Source organism: Cariama cristata, unplaced genomic scaffold (assembly GCF_000690535.1).
Source record: "Cariama cristata isolate BGI_N322 unplaced genomic scaffold, ASM69053v1 scaffold17751, whole genome shotgun sequence".
NCBI classification, from domain to species: domain Eukaryota; kingdom Metazoa; phylum Chordata; class Aves; order Cariamiformes; family Cariamidae; genus Cariama; species Cariama cristata.
Window position 1 is genome coordinate 6,269 of NW_009598889.1, and position 21,303 is coordinate 27,571.

At 46.3% G+C, this 21,303-nt stretch overlaps 1 protein-coding gene across 1 annotated transcript; it reads left to right on the forward strand.

Annotated features, from left to right (window-relative positions):
- The first annotated feature begins 140 nt into the window (after positions 1–140).
- Positions 141–20,064, forward strand: PIK3CD (phosphatidylinositol-4,5-bisphosphate 3-kinase, catalytic subunit delta). Its single transcript, XM_009709486.1, is given in 23 exon segments — positions 141–307; positions 1,771–1,999; positions 2,413–2,642; positions 3,489–3,668; positions 4,324–4,473; positions 4,792–4,881; positions 6,129–6,350; positions 9,496–9,592; positions 9,997–10,127; positions 11,065–11,124; positions 11,327–11,494; positions 12,309–12,430; positions 12,595–12,738; positions 13,326–13,425; positions 14,300–14,478; positions 14,678–14,787; positions 15,371–15,449; positions 15,696–15,863; positions 16,674–16,699; positions 16,702–16,787; positions 18,485–18,630; positions 18,888–19,020; positions 19,589–20,064. Coding segments are annotated over 23 exon segments (3,129 nt in total). The 5' UTR covers positions 141–166; the 3' UTR covers positions 19,727–20,064.
- Positions 20,065–21,303: the final 1,239 nt, after the last annotated feature.

Genomic DNA, 21,303 nt, shown 5'->3' on the forward strand with positions numbered 1-21,303 from the left:
CATGTTTTCCTGAGCTATGAGGATGCGCTAACCTTCCTTTCTTTGGGTTCTTTTGCATATTAACTTTCTACAGGGCCTAGTACAGATGTGAGGAGATGTTATGTAGTCAACAACAACAGACTTTTTTTTTCCCTTTCTTGCAGGTGGTAGCTAAGAAGTGAGCAGGATGCCCCCAGGCATTTACTGCCCTATGGAATTCTGGTCCAAGGGGGAAAACCAAAACATCCAGGTGGATTTTCTGCTGCCCACAGGCATATACTTAAACCTCTCTGTGTCCTGCAATGCCAGCTTGGGCACCATCAAGCAGGTAACACCTTTGTTCCACAGCCTTGTCTGCAGTCTCCTGGAACGAGGAGCCTGTTCTTGGGGAGCACCTGGGGAAACGTGTTGGGTCTTAATTCGGTGCAAGTTGGGTTTCTTCTGCATTGCTCTGAGGCTGTTTCTTGTGACTCACTGTGAAAGCCCCTCCTTTGTGCCAGCCTCTGCAAGTCACTAAACCCATGTCGGGCTGCTGCGGCTGCCAGCAACGGGGTGCGGATGGTGGGGCCAGTGATGTCGGGCTCAGTTCTCTGGATACTCGTTCAGCCTTGGGATGAGAATTAGAGTAGCTGTGGAGTGAGGGCAGATGTGAATTGGCCACACAGGGCTTGTGGATTGTGTCTTCAGTTCCTGCACATATGAGCCAACCAGTCCCCACGCTGGATTTTTCATTAGGAAAGCTCTTGTGTATGCCTATGCAAGTAAGAGAAGTCACTCCCAAATAGTCAAATACAAATGTTGGGTTGACTCAAAGTATTCAGGTTGCCAGCCCAGCCTTCTCTCGCCTCACAGAAATTGAATACTGAAAATTGAGAACAGTAATGATGAGAGCATTTTTCTTAGTGCTTTCTTAGAGGAATAAAATGCTGTAGTGAAACCACGTGTAAATGAAATGTAGCTGCTTCCTTGTTTCCCCAGGCAGGGAGCAGGGTTAGGGGAGAGCGGAGGAAAACAGCGCAAAGGGGTTTCTCTGCAGCAGCAGCTTGGCCTAGGTGAGTCGCAGATCACAAGGGACAGAAGCACAGGTGCCAGATTATTCCAAGTTTTGTCATACTGCAATTTTCAAGTAAAAAAACCCAAACCCAAGACAAAAAACACCTGTAAGTAGACCTGAAGTTACAGGTCTGTGTTTTACAGCTAGTAGGCACGTTGGGTCAGACCAGAGGCCCATCTACTCCAGAGTTTTGTCTCCTATAGCAGGCACTTGGGATGAGAGTGAAGAAATGGAATATAGAATGGTTATGTGGAAGTGCCATCCGCTGGGAGTGAAGGATCTTTGGGAACTGGGTAGCATTGAGAAGACTTGAGAAAAGTTCCTGGTTCTTGTCACAGATTTCATGTTACTGAGGGCATGTTACTTAACCCAATTTTGCTTCCAGTGGAAGCAATACCTCTCTTTCAGGAGGCTAGCAGTCAGCAGGTGCTTACTGTGAGGTATTCAAGTTATTTAAATACTTAAGTTGAGGGATTTACTTTGCCTGAAACAAATGGCAAGCACAAAAAAAGGAAGTCAGTTAAAGGCACTTGGAAATAAATCTACCCAGCAGTTCAGCACGAGTTGGAGCCACCAGACTTGACTGAAAAGCAGGCTGTGGTTGCAGGTCCAGGAAAGATTTGGCTGTGGATTGCCTTCAGTAAATGGTGTTTCTGGGGCGACTGAGGTTGTGGGGTGACGATAAGAGGAAGATGAGGTTCCGGTGGTAGTTTCAGCCCGGTGTTGGTCTGGCCCAGGTGGTGTGGAAGCATGCTCAGTACGAACCGCTGTACCATATGCTCAGTGATCCCGAGGCCTACGTCTTCACGTGCATCAACCAGACAGCAGAACAGCAAGAGTTGGAGGATGAGCAACGGCGGCTTTGTGACATCCAGCCCTTCCTACCGGTACTGCGGCTCGTGGCTCGAGAAGGAGACAGAGTCAAGAAGGTTATTAACTCTCAGATCAGCCTGCTCATTGGAAAAGGTCAGTTCCCCCATCACTGGTCTCTCTAGGAGTGTGGGAGGGGTGTTGGCTGTAGGTGAAACAGCCTCTGTCCCGGACAGCCTTGCTATGTATGGAGTAGTGATGGAGCCCTACTGATGCAGGTGATGAAAGGAGCAAGTTTGGTCTCTGGTGGATCTGGTAAGGGAACAGTGTGGGTGCAGACCCAAGAAGGGTGATCTTTCCTGCTGGCAGAGGGCTGTAGTAATTGAGTTGGGGCAATTGTATGTAGTAAGTGAGTGATTGCTAGTAGCTTGGCTGACTCTTCGTCTTTTGACCAAACATTAAACATGTATTTAGGAAGACTGTTTCACAGACACTTGATTATCAAAGGCTCGTTTCCCCCTGTTGGGTGCAGATGCTTATTTTTCTTTTCTCTCATACTCTCCATTTAGGTTTGCATGAGTTCGACTCTGTGCAGGATCCAGAGGTGAATGATTTCCGCACCAAAATGTGCCAGTTCTGTGAGGAAAGAGCAGCAAAACGACAGCAGCTCAGCTGGGCAGCTTGGATGGAGTACAACTTTCCCTTGCAACTGGAGCCCATGGCCAAAGGCCTCGGGGCTGGCCCTCTACATACCCCCACCAAGAACATTTTTGTCAACATCAAGTTTCAGTCTGGCGGGGTAAAGCACAAACTTTTCTGTGACAATTTTTAATTGGTTTGTGCTTTCCCTTTGGGAACCTTTGGGCATTTGGAGACAGAATAATGTGTGTGTGGACAGTTTCCGTGTGTTCAGTGTTCATCTTCATTCTCCAGATTCCTTTGCCTGTGGAGATGGTTGGGAGGGAGACTCTGAGCCTCCAACCGAGGGAGCTGTTCCCCTTCCTCAACATGCGTTGGGTGTACTGGTTAGCTGGTAGCTGAGGTTGCTGCATGTACATATGTGGGGTTTTGGTTTGGGTAGGAGCAGAGCACAGAATCCAACACGTGCCTTGCCTTTTGAAGCCCAAGAGTCTGCTCGACTCGCTCAGCATACGCTGCTTGCAGGCATCGGTCCGTGTTGCCCATGGGCCCCTTGTTCTTGCCTGCTACCCTTGGTTAATGTTATTTTTGCATGTTGTGCCTGGGCATGAAGCAGGAGCCACCCCCATGGGAGGAGGGTCTTCCAGAGCAGTGGGTTTGAGCATGGTGACCCTAGCCACCCTCTGCCTTGCTGCTGAAATGACAGTGGGAAGACTTTTAATGACTAGCAACCACATGAACTGGTGATTCTGCTTAAAGTGGACTTGAAGTTCCTGATTTCCAGCCTTGCACTTGCGCTGCTGAAACATGCTCCTGCCCACTTTGGCAGACATCCCTACTCGTTTGCTAACATGCGTGTGTGTGTGAAATTCTACCTTCCTAGCTGTCTCTTTATTGTCAGCAACAGGAACGTTGTTACCTATCCACTGAGCTACCGCTGCTCCTTGTGCTGATTACAGCCCTTTGCTGGTATTTGACGGTGTATGCTGTGTTGTTGGGATTGCAGGAGAGCTTCACTTTCCAGATCTCCCCAAAGGAGTTCCCCATCACATTAATGAGCTATGCTATCAAGAAGCAGGCTACTGTCTTCCGCCATGAGACAGTGGAGAACCCAGAGGACTACACCCTGCAGGTGAATGGGAAATATGAATACCTCTATGGGAACTACCCTCTGTACCAGTTCCAGGTGAGCTTTGTGTCTTGCTTTATGCATGCATCTGTTCCCATACGGCCTCCTCATGCTGGGAGGGTGGACTGAGACATGTTGTCCTCCATCATGGAGGCAGTGCTGTTTACAGGAATGCAACACATCAGTGGCACAACCTGGATGCTACTTAGGGCAAAGGGATGCTTCTAGCAACCTAACAGATCCTTAGGTTTTTGGGAGCTAGTGATCTAAGCCTGTCCATGGGTACCAAGTGCAGTGTAAATGCATTTATAGACTATGGTTCTGGAAACATCTGTTTGCTTGCATGCGGGGCTGGGCGTTCTCTTCCTGAAAGCAGGGAAAGTAATCCTGTATCCTGTGTTCCCTGGCAGGGCAAGCTGCTGTTGGGAGTGCTGAATCCTTCTCAGTGTTTTCCCTTAATGCAGCTATTTGAGTCAGTTGATGAAATGCCAGCTATAAAAGGCACTTCATATTCTCTGTTCTGGCAACATGAGTCCAGTGAGTTGCAGGTTTATAAAGCGAGAGGAGATAAATTTAAACTGAGTTTTGAGTGTTGCTGTGTCCTTTCCTTACTCCTTCCACCTGTTTCAGCTTCAGCCAGTTCTAATTTGCTTGACTGCTCTTGCCTGCCTGGCTCAGTTTCATCCGTGCTGACTCCATCCTCCCTTTGCAGTATATTCGCAGCTGCCTGCACCGAGGCCGAACGCCCCACCTGACCATGGTACACTCCTCCACTATCATTGCCATGAGAGATGAGCAAACCAACTGCATTGCCAGCCCCCCAAAGATGACTGCCAAGCCTCCCCCGCTCCCTAAGAAAAAGGTAAAAGGGGACAGAGACCCAGCAGGGTCACCCTCAACTCCTCCGTTGATGGAGATGCTGATCTTGTCTGGGAGCAGCAGCTGGTTCTCCCTGCTAGGACAGGTTCCTAGCTAGGGTCTAAGAGCTGGGAATTTCCAGTTAGCCTTCCAGCTCCCTCCACGACTTCCCTGGTTGTCACAGACTTTGTGCTGCCCACCTGCGATGCGATGCTCTTCTCTGTTGTAGCAAAAAGCATTTGATGAGAGATGAGGTCTGGTGCTGGCTTGAGAAGTCTTTGTTGCATATGTTTCTGATTTGTTTCTAAACCCTTTTTTCTAGCCAAACTATGGTTCTCTCTGGTCATTAGAGCAGCCTTTCTACATTGAGCTGGTGCAAGGCAGCAAGGTCAACGCAGATGAGAGAATGAAGGTAGGTACTGACTCACTTTGGGGTTTTGATTTTGTGTTTTGACTTTGCCAGTTGCATCTGTCTTGTTTGTGTGGTGAGGAAGGCCGGGGCTGACAGCTTGATCTCACATGATCCCTCCATTATGCTTCCTTCAGCATTTGAGCAGTTTCTAAACTGCAGCATAGCGGGAAGGGGAAGGGAACGTGCTCGCCAGCGGCTCAGCAATGCATTCTTAGAAACACTCCCCTGCAGAAATTTCTGAGTAGCAAACAGAGCTGCTGCCCTGTGGTAACATTGCTTGAGAGCAGGGCGGAGGGGCAAGGAAGTCTGCAAAAAGCAGAGGAGGGGAAATTCAGCTCTGAGAAGGGAGGGTGATGGGAGAGGTGGTGACTGGTAAAGTTAAGACAGAAAGCATGATGTAGCAAAGGCCTGGGATTTGCAAAGTGTTTGCCATGAAGAGGGAGCAGGCAAATGAGAAGGGGAATGGCTGCCCTTTGGGAAAGGAAGGAAACGGGGCGAGACTATATCACGTATACAGGTGTTCTGCAGGGCAAGGCTTTATAAAGAAATGGGCAATGAAATAGTTATTTGTTCTGCCCAGTGCCCCGTCATTTGCAGGGAGCTCCTCCTGGGAAGGACTCCTGTGATTCAGGCTAGCCAGCAATCCTGTAAGAGGAGGTAAAGCTGGGGATGAACTTGGCCTATCGGCTGTACGACGATCTGGCAGACTGCAGGAGGAATGCAGATTTGCAGGCAAATGCCCATCAGGAGACAGCTCACCATTGGCACTGCCCTGCAGGTCTGTTTTGGAGCTCAGCTGTTTGCACCTGCCCTTCTCCTGTGATGTTGGTTTGCCTCCTCTTTGGCATAAGCACTTGCCCAGATCTTGGGGTCTGCCCTGCTTTTTCAGCATGACAGCTTCCTGAGATTTTGCAGCATCTCAGTGGGCAAGGTTTGGTGAATATTTACATTGCCTGGCTAACGGGACGAAACCTGTAATACTCTTACCAATGGGTTACCCAAGCATTTTGCCGTCATTAAGCAGCTCTTGCAAGTCCGCATGAAGTAAAAAGATAGCAATACCCTTACTGAAGTTGAGTAAAGAGGAAGATTAAGGAAATTAATGTCTCAATAACTGGGAAAGAGACAGGAGTAGGGCATCCTGTTCAGGGGAGTGGATGCCCTGTCCCATTCCTCTTCTTATCACGTGTCTTCAGCAGACAAGTCCCTGTGGATTCATGGTATTCTCTTATTTCTCCTTCCCTCAGCTGGTGGTGCAAGCAGGGCTCTTTCACGGCAATGAGATGCTGTGCAAGACAGTGTCAAGCTCTGAAGTGAACGTATGCTCAGAGCCGGTGTGGAAGCAGAGGCTGGATTTCGATATTAACATCTGTGATCTTCCCCGTATGGCGCGGCTCTGCTTTGCCCTCTATGCTGTCATCGAGAAGGCAAAGAAGGCACGTTCCACCAAGAAGAAGTCCAAGAAAGCTGTAAGTAAAGCCAGTGTGGGACTGAGCCAGGCTTGTCCGTGCTGGAGGGAGCAGGACACCATTATGAACCAAATGCCCTTTGCTTTCAGAAGAAGACTTTATTAATTAAAGAACTTACAGAATGATGGCCAGTAACAACTTCAACAGGAACAGGAAACTGAGGAGCGGCTGCCTGTAGAAAAGGTCGTTTAAATGTAATTTCTTGTCCAGAAAGACCATTAAGAAACGTACCCAGCATCTGAATGCACATTAAAGAGGAATCATTTGTGTTAGTGTCTCTGTTCTGCAACTTCCTTGTTTTGTACTTGAGGTTAAATCATCTTCTGTGTTGCATCTTCTTTCTAGTAAGGTCTTTCATGCAAATTCCCCACGGAGCAAATTAACAGCTAAGAAGGGGGAAGAAAATGAGGAATGTAAACACTAGTTCCAGCACAGCTTTAGGTGAGGTAAAATGAAAGTGCGGAATCTTCAAGGTTGCTGTTCAAATGCTGGAGACTGAGGACAGGTGGTGTTAAATCACTTTGGAAGCTCTTGTTTTGAGCTTCTGAATCAGATGCAGTGGTATTTCTTGCTTTCCTTGCTGCTGTTCTAAAACTTCTAGCCCATTAATAATTCAGTAACTAAAACTAGACCTGTGTGCAGCCTGTAACGGAATTGCTGATTTCCCAGTGTTGTCACTTAAGCATGATGCCTCTCGCTCTTTGCATATGAAGAGTTTTCTTTATGAGCAACAAATGCATGTATTCCTCTGCAAATTACTGTTTCTGCAGCCACAAAAACACTGTTACCGTGCTTTAAAAGAGAGGATTAATCATGCCATCTTTACTAGAGGGCAGAGAAATGAGAGACTGATAAATGGGATCGCAGACGATTTTAGTCTTAGTTCTGCTAGCTCCTTTCCACTGCTGGGAGCTCCACCGAGCTTTGTTGTGTTGGCATCAAGAGGGTTCTCCGGGTTACAGTGCATTAATGTCTGGGGAGCAACAGGCAACCTGCTTGTGTTGACCAAGTTCTGGGTTGGAGACTTCAGACTGGAAACATTTTGAGGCCAGGACCAGGACCAAGCTTTTTATTGTGTTTTTTTTTTTTTACTTAGGAATAGCAGAATGCCAACTCCTGCTGGAGGCTTTTGTTGAACAGAATATCTGATTCATCCACAGGCTGCATTTTTGTGGTCACACTGGAATAGTTTTCAGTTTCGAAGCAGTCAGAAGGAAATCTTGCTATTCTGATTGACAAAACAAAACCAACCTGGTTAGCTGAGTTGTTAAGAGGATCTTGTTCATGTGTTTTCTGGTACTGGGGAAAGGTGGATGCATTCTGGTGAGCTCTTAATATAAAATCACAGTATTTGCTGGATCTGAGCTCTGCACAAATGGGTTTTTCCATATGGTCAGCTGCAGCTCTGTGTGAGTTGCCCAGTTCTCATTTAAGATGATTGGCAAGAGGAGGTTACAGTTGGAGTGCAGCCTGATTTGTGTTTCTGATTAATAATCTTTTTGTTTGCTTTGCTTACAGTACTCGGAGGTTAATTATATGCACGTTGATTGTGTATGCAGACTGTCCAGAGCAGATAGGTGGGACTAAATCATTTACTACCCCAAAACCAGGCATGCTTGCAGACTGACTAGGATGAGTCAGAGGGTTAATGTCACCCAGAGGGTTGGCTTTCAGTGTTTTTGTGAGTCATGCAGGAGATACTTCTGTCCTTATAATGCTGAATCGTTGCTTTGCTGAACCTTATCCACCAGAAATCTTGCCTTGCGTTTTGGCAGGCTCTGCGCTGTGGTTTGATGTCATTCACTCTGTTCGAAAAGGTTATTGCTGGTAGTGGTGTTTTGTTTGGCTTTTCCCTGTGATCTAGAAGCTGATGTCTCAAATGGGATTTTACTTGAAAATTCTTAGTCTGATCAAATCAATTCAAAATTTTGTGAGAGACCACTTAGAAGTGATTCATTTTGTCGCATTAGAGGAAAATGCTGATTTTGCTACCTCCACCAGAGTCCTTTGGTGTACCTTCGGGGTAAGCCTGATACGTTCTCTAGAATGTCTCGATGGAACAAGAAGATGTCTGGCTGTGGTTCCCTTCAAGTATTACACTGTTTGTGGGTGCATCTCACTAGAATTTTACCTCGTAGCCTCCTTGCAAGTCAGTTTCTGTGCCAGCGGATGCTTAAGCCTTGGTGTTTTGTGAAATGCTGGTGTTGCTGAAACCGTTACATGAAGTAAACGGTTCCATTTGGGGAACCTGACTGCAGGAAATCTTAGGTCACTTGTGGAATATGTCTGTCTGCTGTGGTGGTGGGGAGCTGGGTTCGAGCAGGGAGAGGGGTTCTCTTTCTTGGCCATGTCCCAGTCACTTTATCTGCTGGAGTCTCCCACCTCCGAAATGAGACTGGTTTGTGTGACCGGGTTGGACTTGTGGGTTTTATTTTGGGGGGTGTGTGGGGGGATTGGCAGTGTAAAGTTTGATTTTTATAGATGGTGTTTATTATTGTACAAAGGAGCCAAGCCTTTGCTTCCCATTATCAGATATATCTAGCATTCTTTGCCTAGTTTTCTGAAGTCATGCTAACCCTGTGTTCACTGTTTCAAAATTAAGGGGGTTCTTCCTCCCCTCAAAGTGTGAAATACATGAAGTATGTATGTCATAGCTCCTTCAAATATCATCGAGTGTAGAGGCGCAAGGCCTTACCGAAAACTTAAAGGTTCTTCAACTATGCAAAATAATTGGGTGGTGAAGTCTTAGATGTATTTGTGGGGAGCGTTTGGTGCCATTCAGCACTACACAAAAGTCCCCAGGTTTTGGCAAATATCTGAATTTGATGCCATCTTCTACTCTGATTTTAGGAGAACTTAAAAGGTAAGCAGACAGGCATGGCTCCCGGGGTGCTGTATTCTTTACAGCAGCTCTTTGGTGAGGGGGTGCCTGCATACTCTTGAATGGGAAGTTACCTGCCTGTAGCATTCTGTGTAGCAATTTGCAGGCTTGGAAAAGATCAAGTTTATATAACTTCTTATTCCTGGCTCTCGCGAGGGCTTTGCTTTGCATGGGGATATCTCACTTTCTTGTTAGTTCTTCTCTTCCCTTCATCCAGCTGTTGCAGTTGCAGCACCCAAATGAGCTTCTTTCTTTGCTTTGCAGGACTGCCCAATTGCCTGGGTGAATGTCATGCTCTTCGACTATAAGGACCAGCTGAAAACCGGGGAGTGCTGCTTGCACATGTGGTCTTCCTTTCCAGGTAATGTCAGGAGAGAGAGCTACTGCATTGTTTTGTGCCTTTCGTCTCCACCACGAAGGCAGGAGCTGTCCTGCATTCTGCATTGCTCTCCGGTCGTTGTAGGGGAGGCTGTAATAGTTCAGACTAGCAGACCCAATATGATTACCGCTCTTTATTGTGATGGCATCTAGAGCCCTGCCAAGATGAAGGCCTTGTTTTGCTCGGTATTGCACATATGACATAAGAGATTGCTGCTCTCCTAAAGATGTCATGTATACTTTGCTTGTGAGAGGTCAGGAAAATGAAGTGAGCTGCTCAGGGCCAGGCAATGTCCAGCGACAGGGCTGGAAGCAGTCTGTGCTCTGCTTTCGGGACCAAAGCTTTAGAAGATTTGGGTTCATGGCTTTATGTACTTTGCTTTCCAGATGAGAAAGGGGAACTTCTGAACCCCATGGGCACAGTACAATGCAACCCCAACACGGAAAGTGCAGCAGCCTTGGTCATCTGCTTCCCCAGCGTTGTGTCACATCCTGTGTATTACCCGTCATTTGAGCAGGTGGGGGACACGGACGCTTTTTTGGGGAGGCACAGAAATCCCCTGGCTTTGCTGGTGCAGAAGCATACAGTGTCACTGTCGGGGTAGCTGTCAACAGGGACCAGACACAAGCCAACTTGATGAACAGATATTGTTAATTGAAAATTTGACTTTTTCTCTTAACTGATGGGCCTTTGAATGAATACTTTTCCAAACTCTGGATTACGGAGGTAAAGCTGCTCTCATAGATGAGCATTTGCTTCAAAAAATGGGTTTAACTGAGCCACCTTTAAACTGCAGGCAGCATTAAGCTCTATAGGAAGGAAGAGGAATAAAAAGGGAAATGAGTGAAAGTAGACAGCTCCCTCCCTTTCAGCACAGAGCGATAACATGCCGTGTGGTATGGGGATTTTCCATCTGTCACTGCAACTGGCCAGACACTTAAAGGGGAAGAAGAAATGTGCCCATTACAGGAAAGAAAGGAGATCTGCTCTGCCAGGGACATATATGCCTGCTCCCCCACGATGCACGTTCTGGCTCAGATGCTTTAACGGGTTGTGCCAGCGTTGCAGGGTGGCTCGGGCAGTGCTGTCTGCTTGGCAAACGTACACCAGCTCGAAGAATCTGGAACGGCTCATGTTAGCCTGGAGCTTGGTGGCCCAGAGCCCCTGTTCCCGAACTGTAGGGGTGTGCAGATATGGCCTTTTTGGGGAAAGGACTCATCCCTTCATTCCTGTTACTGCTAGGGAAGGGGCTGTATGGGCAGTTAGGTTACACCTCTGAGCAGAGAGGTCCTGCTGAGTATGTCACCTACACTTGGGCTAAGAGAGGTGTGATTCCCTTCTCTGGAGGTGGCAAGTGACTGATCTCTAATGCAGCATAAGTGGCTGAAGTGACGGTGAGCTAGAAGTACAGAGGAAACGAGGAGCCTTTCTCAGACTCTTTATTTGTGTCCCAGCTGCTGGAGTTGGGGAGGAGTGGAGAACAACCCCGTGCTGCTCCAGAAGATCCTGAGGAGGTGAGTCTTCTGACATCAGTTTCTCAGCTATGTGGAAGCTTGGTTTCACAGATCAAATTGTATGTTTCCACTTTACCCCCAACCAGCTTTTTTCACCAAACTCTGTCATGCCCCAGTCCTACAGGGTCTCTCTGGTCTGAGCAAGTTCTCTGGGTTGAGACTGAGCCCTGTGTATGCTCTTTCCTGTGATTCCCATGAGCAGAAGCTGCAACTGAAGGAGATACTGGAGCGGAGAAGCCACACTGAACTCTATGAGCATGAGAAAGACCTGGTGTGGAAGATGAGATGTGATATCCGTGACCAGTACCCACAAGCTTTGGCAAAGCTGCTGATCATCACCAAATGGAACAAGCATGAAGATGTTGCCCAGGTGAGGATGCTGGGGTTGGCAGCCAGGGCTCCCTTTTTGATCCATCTTTCAGTGTCTCCGTTCCTGTTTTGTGTTTGGGAGGCCAGCTTAGCAGGGGATGTTTTGCAGTGCCCCTGCACAGGTAGGTTTGGCATCACTGAGGCTGAGGAAGATTTTCTATTTTCAGCCAGTCACTGTGAACGTGGGCTAAGTGGTACCCAGCTGAGTTGAGGTTTGGCTTTTGGCTCTTCTGGGCTCTGTTTGGCTCTGTGCGCTGTCCCAGACTCATTACTGACCAACAAGGTCTTGCTTATTCCCTCTAGAAACTGGAGGCAAGAAAAAAAAAAATCTGTTTAATTCACAGCAGAAATAGGATCTGGATTGGATATTCTTAACTGATAGTGAGAGGCCAGCACAAGCTACCTCAGGGGGTCAGTGAATCTCTTCCACTGAGAACATCAGACATCAGTTAGTGATGGTCTCTGTGCTGCTCATCCCTCCTTACTTCAAGAGCTTTGACAGGACCTTCTAAAGGTCCCTTTCTAGTCTACGTTACTAATGCTGCAGAAAAGTGCTTTTTCCAAAGAGCTTATTCCATTAATTGTGGTACAGCAAATGTAACCCTGCTGTGGTCTTGGATGGCTCCTCCTGTCAGCCTTGCTAGAAAGTTTGGACTGATGTTTTTTGTCCTGGTGTGTGCAAACTTGCTCTGAGGCATCTATAAATAATGACACCCCCCCCAAAAAAAAAAAGGAGCTGCTCTTGCATCAGTAGAATTTTAGGTTTATATCTATTGTCATAAAAACCTTGTTCCTTTTTTTTTTTTCACTTACAGATGATTTCCCTGCTTCAGACCTGGCCAGAGTTGCCTGTCCTGAATGCCTTAGAGCTGCTGGATTTTAGCTTTCCTGACCGTTACGTTGGTTCGTTTGCTATCAACTCATTAAAGAAGCTGACGTAAGTGTTATCCACAAGGGATATGCAGAGCCTGTTTCTATTTATGTTTAGGGCTGCTGAGGGGGACTGTGAACAAGGCTGACAGTCTTGTCTTTACAGTTTTTGCAAGTACATTTGTTGCGGTAAAGATAATGTTGTTTTTTATTTTTCTTTTCTGCCCATAGAGATCATGAATTGTTCCAATACCTGCTACAGCTTGTCCAGGTGCTTAAGTATGAATCCTACTTAGACTGTGAATTAACCAAGTTCCTGCTGGACAGGGCATTATCCAACCGCAAGATCGGCCACTTCCTCTTCTGGCATCTGAGGTGAACAGCAAATATTTTAGGTGCTTTCTCAGTAATCAAGTGAAACCAGCATTTACTGGTTTTCCTCATTGCTCTGTGAAGTGAGACAGCAAGCATGTCTGTATGTGTAGATGCCAGGGTGTTTATTTAAAGGCTATTTGCTGTCCTTTAGCTAGGGTCTTTCATCAAAGCATTGGTGGGATTGATTTTCATCAAAGCATTGCTGTGATTACCAAAATGCAGGAGCTGCTGCTTTTTATTTTGGGAAACTTACTTTGATATTTACTTTGGACATCCGTGGCCACTTGCCAGTTCTGAGCCGTAGGCTCTGAGCTGTCCTTACTCCTTAAGTAGTGTTCTTAAAGGAGTGGTTAGCAATTTAGTCATCTAGAAAGATGTCTCATCACTTCAAGCAATGGTTTTTCCTACATCAGCTTCTGGGGTGGGTGCATTTTTTCCCCTCCCCAGTATACAGAAAGAATCTAAACAGCAGCTAATATTCTGCGGCCTCCTCTCTCCGCTTCCTTGTGCTGGCATGAATGGGAGAATTAGAATTAGTTACTCACTGCAGTGAGTCAGAATGGCTTTAACCTCCCTTCTTCCCCCAGGTCAGAAATGCATGTTCCTGCAGTTGCCTTGAGGTTTGGCCTGATCCTGGAAGCATACTGCAGAGGCAGCACCCACCATATGAAAGTTTTGATGAAACAGGTAAAAATTGCTTTTAGCCGTAAGGCTGACTTCCCCTTTGCATGAAGCTGGTTCTCAGCTGTTAGCTTTTCCAACTTAATATGTTATCAGTAAGACAAAAAAAAAGCCTTGTAACTGCTCTGTTGGTTTTGGCATATCCTATTAAGAGCCTGGAGTTCCCCAGCACATGTGACTTTGCTCATCTCTTACTCACCCGCACACACCCCAGACTACGCTGTGTGTCAGAATGGTTTGAAATGTTCAAAGCCCACTGCTGTTAGTAGAGGAGTTGAATGAGTTACCGTTTAGTAGGAGCTGATCACAACTGGCTGGCTGGTTTGAAGCACTGTACTCTCTCCCTCAGTTGCTGTGTGGAGGTAATCTTGCTATTTACCTGCTCTCTAAAACTTCCCTAGTATCTGTCAAGGATCACTGTACCTAATTCAGAAGCGAGGGACTCATGTATACGTGAAGTCAAATCTAAGATGTGCCCACAAACCAGTGCTGCTGCTGTTTTCAAGACTGAGTGGCACTTCCATAACCAGAACTCCCCAAAAGCATTGAAGGGCAGGGGCTATAGGTCTCCTCCTCACTTTTCTAACCAGTGCCCCTCACTTCTTCCCTCGGTGCATGGTAATGTGCATTATTCCTGGTGCAGTCATTACCTTGCAATGCATTTGTGCCCAGCAGAATATCCATAATTGATTATGGATCTCCCTCAAGCAGATACTGCTAGATTTGTTTTGTTGCAATGTGTGAAATTGCTACAAGTTGAAGAGAAGGTAAGAGATACAATCAAGGTTTACATTTCACAGTAGATTTTAATAGTTTTAAAACTATTTTAAACCAGGAATTCCCTATTGGTTAACCCTGTTCCATCCTTCCCTATTTTCAGGGAGAAGCACTCAACAAGATGAAAGCTCTGAATGACTTTGTTAAAGTGAGTTCTCAGAAGGCCACCAAGCCTCAAACCAAGGAGATGATGCATGTGTGCATGAAGCAGGAAACTTACCTTGAAGCACTTTCCCACCTCCAGTCCCCCCTGAACCCCAACATTATCCTCGCTGAAGTTTGGTAAGGAAGATAGCTGCAGCTCTTAATTTGTGCCGCAGGCTTTTTTCGGTAGAGCCAGGCTTCTGGTTTCCCCAAGGTACTTTTTTCTCATGGAAGTCACCAGTCCATTAGCATTTGTAGATGCTGTTGAATTTGCAGCTTAGATGGCTGCTTTTTTAATAGATGGAAACTCTGATGGTAATATTTGTCATTCCTCTAGTGTGGACCAGTGCACCTTTATGGACTCCAAAATGAAACCTTTATGGATCGTGTTTAATAACGAAGAGACAGGTGGAGGTGGAGTGGGCATTATTTTCAAAAATGGAGATGGTAAGCCTTTAAAGGATATGTTTTCACAGGCATAATAGTCTCAAATATTTGTTGTGGTGAGTGGGCCTAAATATAGACCATTAAGATGTTGTGTAAGTGAGGACCATCAACGTTTGAGGTTTTTTTTACAGTAATCTGGAGATACAGTAAACTCGCTTCTATATTACACTTCATTAAGATTTTAGCACAGCAGTAGCTGGATACCCTTGCACAGTAAAAAGAGACCCGATGTGAGGTCTGAAAGCTACAGCAGTCTAAGCTTTGTAGGGTCGGAGTGGCTGCTGCTCACTGTTGTGTCCAGACAGACGTTTTCTGAAGTGCTGCTATGGGAAGAGCTTTGGTAAAGTCACGTAGCTTGTACCTCCCTTAGTATAATCGTGTCCGAGTTAAGGTGTCTCGTATGGTGGCTTTTGTACATTTACTGCACTAGTAAACATTGCTCTGTGCTGATGTTTTTCTGTACTAGCTAGACCTAGCAAGTGACAGGCATGGCAAAGGCCCCTTTAGCTGCCTTGCAAGAACACAAGAGGAGGGGAGAAGGGGAGGCCTTTCTGATCCCGTTTTCCTTTGTAATGCTGTACAGATCTTCGTCAGGACATGCTGACGCTGCAGATGATCCAGTTGATGGACATCCTGTGGAAGCAGGAGGGCCTGGACCTGAGGTGGGTGACGCGCACACAGTTGTCCTACTGCAATGGTAGATCATGTGTAGTGAGGCCATTTTATCTGCAAGCTTATTTTGTCCCTGACAGGTCTGTCTGGTATTCTATGAGCAGCTAGTCAGGTTTTGTGGTACCAAGGAGTAGAAATGCAGCGTAGATACAAAGTAGATATGGCAGACAAGGGAAAGTCAACACAAGCCAATTCTGGGCAAGATTTCAGTGGAAGGGTTTCTTTCATCTCTGCAGGATGACCCCTTATGGCTGCCTCTCCACAGGAGACAAGACTGGACTGATAGAAGTAGTCATGCATTCAGACACCATTGCCAACATCCAGCTGAACAAGAGCAACATGGTGGCCACTGCAGCCTTCAACAAGGATGCACTGCTGAACTGGCTAAAATCCAAGAACCCAGGGTAAGCGGGCTTACCTTTTCCTCAGTGCTGCTTTGCTGCTTCCTTCCATCCAGAGAGCCATTTCTTCTGCTTTGCACAACTTTTCCCTTCAGTTATGCATATTTTCAAGCTGTCCCACAACATCTGTGGCTGTTTCCCTGCCTGGCACACTGGAAGGCATCACGTGGATCTGCATGCGTCTTGAGTAGAAATGGAGGCATCTGGGTTACTGTTTGCAAGCTTTTTTTTGATCTTTGATAGCTTAAGGTAGCGCTGTCTACAGGCTGGATCCAAACCTTCATCTTCCCATTGGTCCCATTACTTTCTCCGTAGATAGATAGACAGTGTGGTGGCAGCTGGAAAGGGGCAGAAGGAGTAATGCCAAAACTGGGAGGTAGAAAAAGAAAGCAGCACAAAAGCTGCGTCACTTGGGCTTTTACTAGATATGGAGATGGACAGCAGCAACACGTCAGTGCTACTGTGATGTAGCAGGGCACCAACAGGAGTCGTTCTAGGAGCCCACTTCGTCTTTTGGTTCTGTGGAGATCTAGAAATGAGTTAATTTAGTTGAGACTAAACCATTGTTGTTGAGGTTGTGGACACAACCTATCTGGACCCCTCCAATTACAGACAGTGGTTATTGTAGATAGTTTTTGTAAAGCGTGGATGGGAGTGCTGCCTCTGGAGAGCACTGCAGAAACTCCAACATGTGATTCCCATACCTTCTCCTGCAGGTTTGCGTGGGGGAAGCTATAAAAACAACTTTCCCAGTGGTGAAGTACTGCGGTTCAAAGTAAAATTCTCTTTCAATCTTTTTCTTACCCTCTTCAGCGACGCCTTAGAACAAGCTATAGAGGAAAATGTGCTGGGTACTGCGTGGCAACATATGTGCTGGGGATAGGTGACCGGCACAGCGATAACATCATGATCCGGGAAACTGGACAGGTATGGGGATTCACTGCTGCTGTTGAAGTACTGGAAGAGGGGCGTGAATGCTACTTAGCGATGGACAGATACGTCCCAGGGCAATCCTACTGCTAAGGAATGTACCTCACCTTCCAGCTGAGAGGCAGACTGGCCAAATACTTTCAATAGCTTCTATCATTAAGAGGGTAAATACAGTTTTATAATTTGAATTACAATTCTGTAAGCATCACTGCCATCAGCTGCCTCTGTTAATAACCGCTTTGAAATTACAGTGGAGCAATTCATACCTCTCAGACTTAAAATTGTCTGCAGATGCAACCTCAAGCACTAGTACTTACTAGTCTGAAGACTTACTCAGCTTCAGCAGTCACAAATTGCTTGTAGTTGCTTGGTAAGATCCTCAGTTACTTCCCCAAGCTGATATATTTATAGTCTTCCTCCTAGAAAAAATGTTGTGTTGCTTTGTTTTTTATGAAATGAATGCAAGTGATCAGCATGGTTTTAATTTCACAGTGATACCTGTAGCAATTCCTTTATTCTACAAGAATAGCTGCTGGAGTTTGTATCTTTCTGTACACTGTTTGGAAGGCAAAGGGTAAAACTAGGGAAAAGACAATCCCTCTGTTAACAGGGCATGTACTGAACTACACAGTAATATTTTGGTAGAGGGGGAAGTCTAAGCTACCTTTAATTGTGAATTCTACAAAGTCTAAAGCAACCTGTGCTAGATGGTGCAAGGTAAGCCTCCCGCAGGTCCAGTGAAGTCAGCCAGTTAGTTAATACTTGAAAGTAAGAAATGGGCTGCTGCTGTTTTGAGATTCATCTCTCTCAGGTACGCGCAACTGCCTGCCTGCACTCTTTCTGTGTAGCATCCCGCTCCTCTACATCTGATCCCCTTAAATCAAGCAGTCACGGTCAAAGAAAGAAACCTGTTAGTGCCTTTGTTTTGGGGTCACAGCAGTGCCGGAGACACTGTGGCATTTGCTAAGGAGTCAGTGAGGGCTGTGCGTGGGAGCAGCCCTCGCCTAGGGCTCACTCCTCTCCCCACTAGAAGAACGCTGGGCAGGGAGGGAGCTGGCAAAGCCCATTCCGCGGAGCAGAGGCCACGCGGTGGTTTGCCCACTCGGGGGAGCTGATGCCCTGCAGATACAGCCTTGGCTTTGGGGGATTTAGGGTTTACAGCAGCTCTGCAAAACTGCTGTAGTGTGCAAGGGTCTGCACGCTCCTTCCCATCACCGCAGTAGTGGTGCAACAAATTCGCTGTGCTTAGTATTTAAAAAAAAAAAAAAAGGTGAAACAAGCCTTAGCTGAGCAAGTAATATTTGGTCACAGCTTTGAAACAGGACATCTTTCCACACCCTGTCTGTGACTGCAAACTGCACTGGTAGGGGCCCGCTTTCATTCTTTCTGTGCTTCTGCTAATGACATGCTAAGGCTGTTTTACAAAAAAATAGACATTTCTTTAGATATACCAAGTATTGAAGAGGTAAGTACCTTTCCTGTCCTATCCAACATCTAATTACGCTAGAGAATATCTTGGCAAGTAAATATTGCCTCTTTTCCCAAAGGAGTGCCATGGGAGAGGGCATTTTTCTCCCTCCCCAAAATCCTATGGTCAGTATCTTTTGAATACAGTAACTGTAAAGAGAACACAAGACTGATCAGCTAAAACAGGTACTGTTCTGAAAACAATTTTTTTTCTTCCTTGATTTCAGCTGTTCCATATTGATTTTGGTCACTTTTTGGGGAATTTCAAGACTAAATTTGGTATTAATAGAGAACGAGTTCCTTTCATCTTAACCTATGACTTTGTGCATGTCATCCAGCAAGGAAAAACTAACAACAACGAGAAGTTTGAAAGGTAAGTGTTGGCAGTTAAACCTGACTTAAGCTTTTTAAGCTTTGAATCTTCAGAATTTAGGTACACCAATGATATGTAGCCTATAGGTGTCTATACACACAAAATTAAATAAATTACTATCTACCTGTTAGAGAAGGTGAAAGAGATTGGTGGTCATCAGTGCAGACAGCGGGGTTCAGACTAATACGTAGTCTTGCTTTATAAAGTGGCGTAGCTTGTGGTCTTCATTCCTTTGCCTCATCTTCCTTTCTGACCAGATTCAGGGGTTATTGTGAAAAAGCCTACATGATTCTGAGGCGCCATGGTCTTCTCTTCCTGCACTTGTTTGCACTGATGAAAGCTGCTGGCCTGCCAGAACTCAGCTGCTCTAAAGACATTCAGTATCTAAAGGTAAGAGAAGCTGAGCCAGGTACGGTTAAAACTGAATACCTGATCTTGTAGCTCGGCGAGGAGGACTTGTTCAGTGTGGGAGGGCATATTCTTAGAAGCAAACGAGCTCTAAACATCATGAGTAGAGGTCCAATATTTGTGTGCAGGACATCAGAAATGCCAAATACTGGTGCTCAGGAAATAACTGCAGATTTTTCAGCGCAAAGGTGGTAAGGTGCCTCGTAGAACCAGCCTGCAGGGAAGGAGATGATGGAGCTCTTTCTTTGTGTGTCATTCCCTGTTCCCAGCTTGCCTCTTTGAGTATAGTCCTGGCCAACTGAAAGACAGTAGCTTTGTACAAGAGCACTAAAATCCTACCTATGCCCGACATGAGAGTATTTATCAGAATGAAAAAAACCCTTGTGCAACTGCAGTAACCATTAAAAACAATTAATGGCTACTTGTTTCCTACTCAGTGCTCCTTTCAATGCAGTAACTTCTTAGTGAATAAACATCTTGATAGTTGAGCAGTTACTTGTTCAGTTGCATTGCCAGTGAGGCTACATGGATTTCTGCCTCTTTCCTTCAGGATTCCCTTGCTCTTGGGAAAACAGATGAGGAGGCACTGAAGCACTTCAGACTAAAGTTTAATGAAGCCCTGCGGGAGAGCTGGAAAACCAAAGTGAACTGGCTGGCACACAACGTATCCAAAGATAACAGACAGTAGAGCAACATCGGCCCACACACTTGCTCCAAGAGAATGTAATACCGGCACTGAGGCCACCAGTTCCAGACAGATTTTTAAAGACTGATGAATGTTGCCATGTTGAAGATCCCCCACCTGCATTCCCAGCGATCAGACATTTCTGCATGACCGTAAAATTGCTGGATTGTCATCAGCCACATAATCATGTCTGCTGTAGATCTTTGGGGGACAAGGGAGAGACGTGAGGCAATAAAATTACTGCATACAGTGAAAGGTAGGTAGATGTACTGTACCCTTAAGGACTTGTTAGGCTTCAAATATATCTTCTAATGGAAGAGTTCAGACAGTTGTAACATCCTTCCAGTGTGTTAATGTGCATATTTCAATTTTCTTGAAAATTTGAGACACTGAGAACCTACTAACCCTGTAGCTCTTACACTATAGCCCATCTTCTAGGTCCCCACTATTACGGCTCTGAGGCATTAACTTTACCACATGATCGTTCCTCCTACCTTCTTTCAGTGTACACCAAGGTAGGTCAGCTGAAGTCACCACTGAAGCTGACTCGGACAAACTGCTTTACTCTGTATTGTGACAGGGTAAAAATATCCATGCTGTCATCTTACTTTCTCTTTGCTAGAGAGGCCAAAGTGTTCTGAAACTGAACCAGAACCCATCTATTGCTGTCCAAAAATCGATCCCACGAGAACAGGCTTGGATTGGCCAATGGGTTAGGTATTTTGGTTTGCTTTCCTAAGTCAGACTTCAGTTGAGCCTCAAGCAGTTCCTGAGTTTCTGCATTTATTCTGTTTTTAAGCCTGAAAACAGTAAGGTTGCATTTTCAGAATGGGCATGGGATGTTGATCGGTACAGGTACCTCCTGTTGGGGTACGTTAGAGCTGGTCTGCCGCCTGGTTTCCCTGCGATACGCGCATGTGGGGCACTGGCCTGCACCTGCGTGATCACTGGGGTATGACCCCGTAATTCCAGTGTCAGCTGGGACAGCTGGTACCGTTCTGTGCCCAAGTTATTTGGCCAGTCTGCCTTCCTGTGTAAGGATACAGGAGTGCCAGATGGGCAGGTTTAACACTGAAACACACACTTACAGTAAGTTGCATCTCGGCTTGTCTTCTTTTGAATTTATTCCCCATCCCTTTCCGCACTCTTCCTCGTTTCAACCACGGTACAGGACTCCTTGGCTGATATTACAGCTGGCGTGCAAAGGCTGTATGGGGGTTCACCCAGAAAGCAAGCTGCGGTTATCTGTGCTGGTATCTAAATGGAGACAAAGCGTCTGCTCCAGCCTCCTCCTGTTCTCACTGCTGCCTCTGTCTCCTTCCCAAGCAGAATCGGTCCCATCTCCCACAAGGTGCTGTAATCAATCACGTATTCCTACTCATGTGTCATTATTTTTGTCTCCAGCCAGTGTCCTCACCTGCTGAGCAGTTCTGAGCGCTGGTGTTGCAGAGGGACAGATGGACAGGAGCCACTGCTCCCCTCCGTGCGCCAGGCAGGCTCCAGCCCACGGGCCGTGCCAGGAGACCGGCGGGGTAGTGGGGTTCATCCCTGCTTCCTTCAGCAGTTCCCTGGGGTGCTGC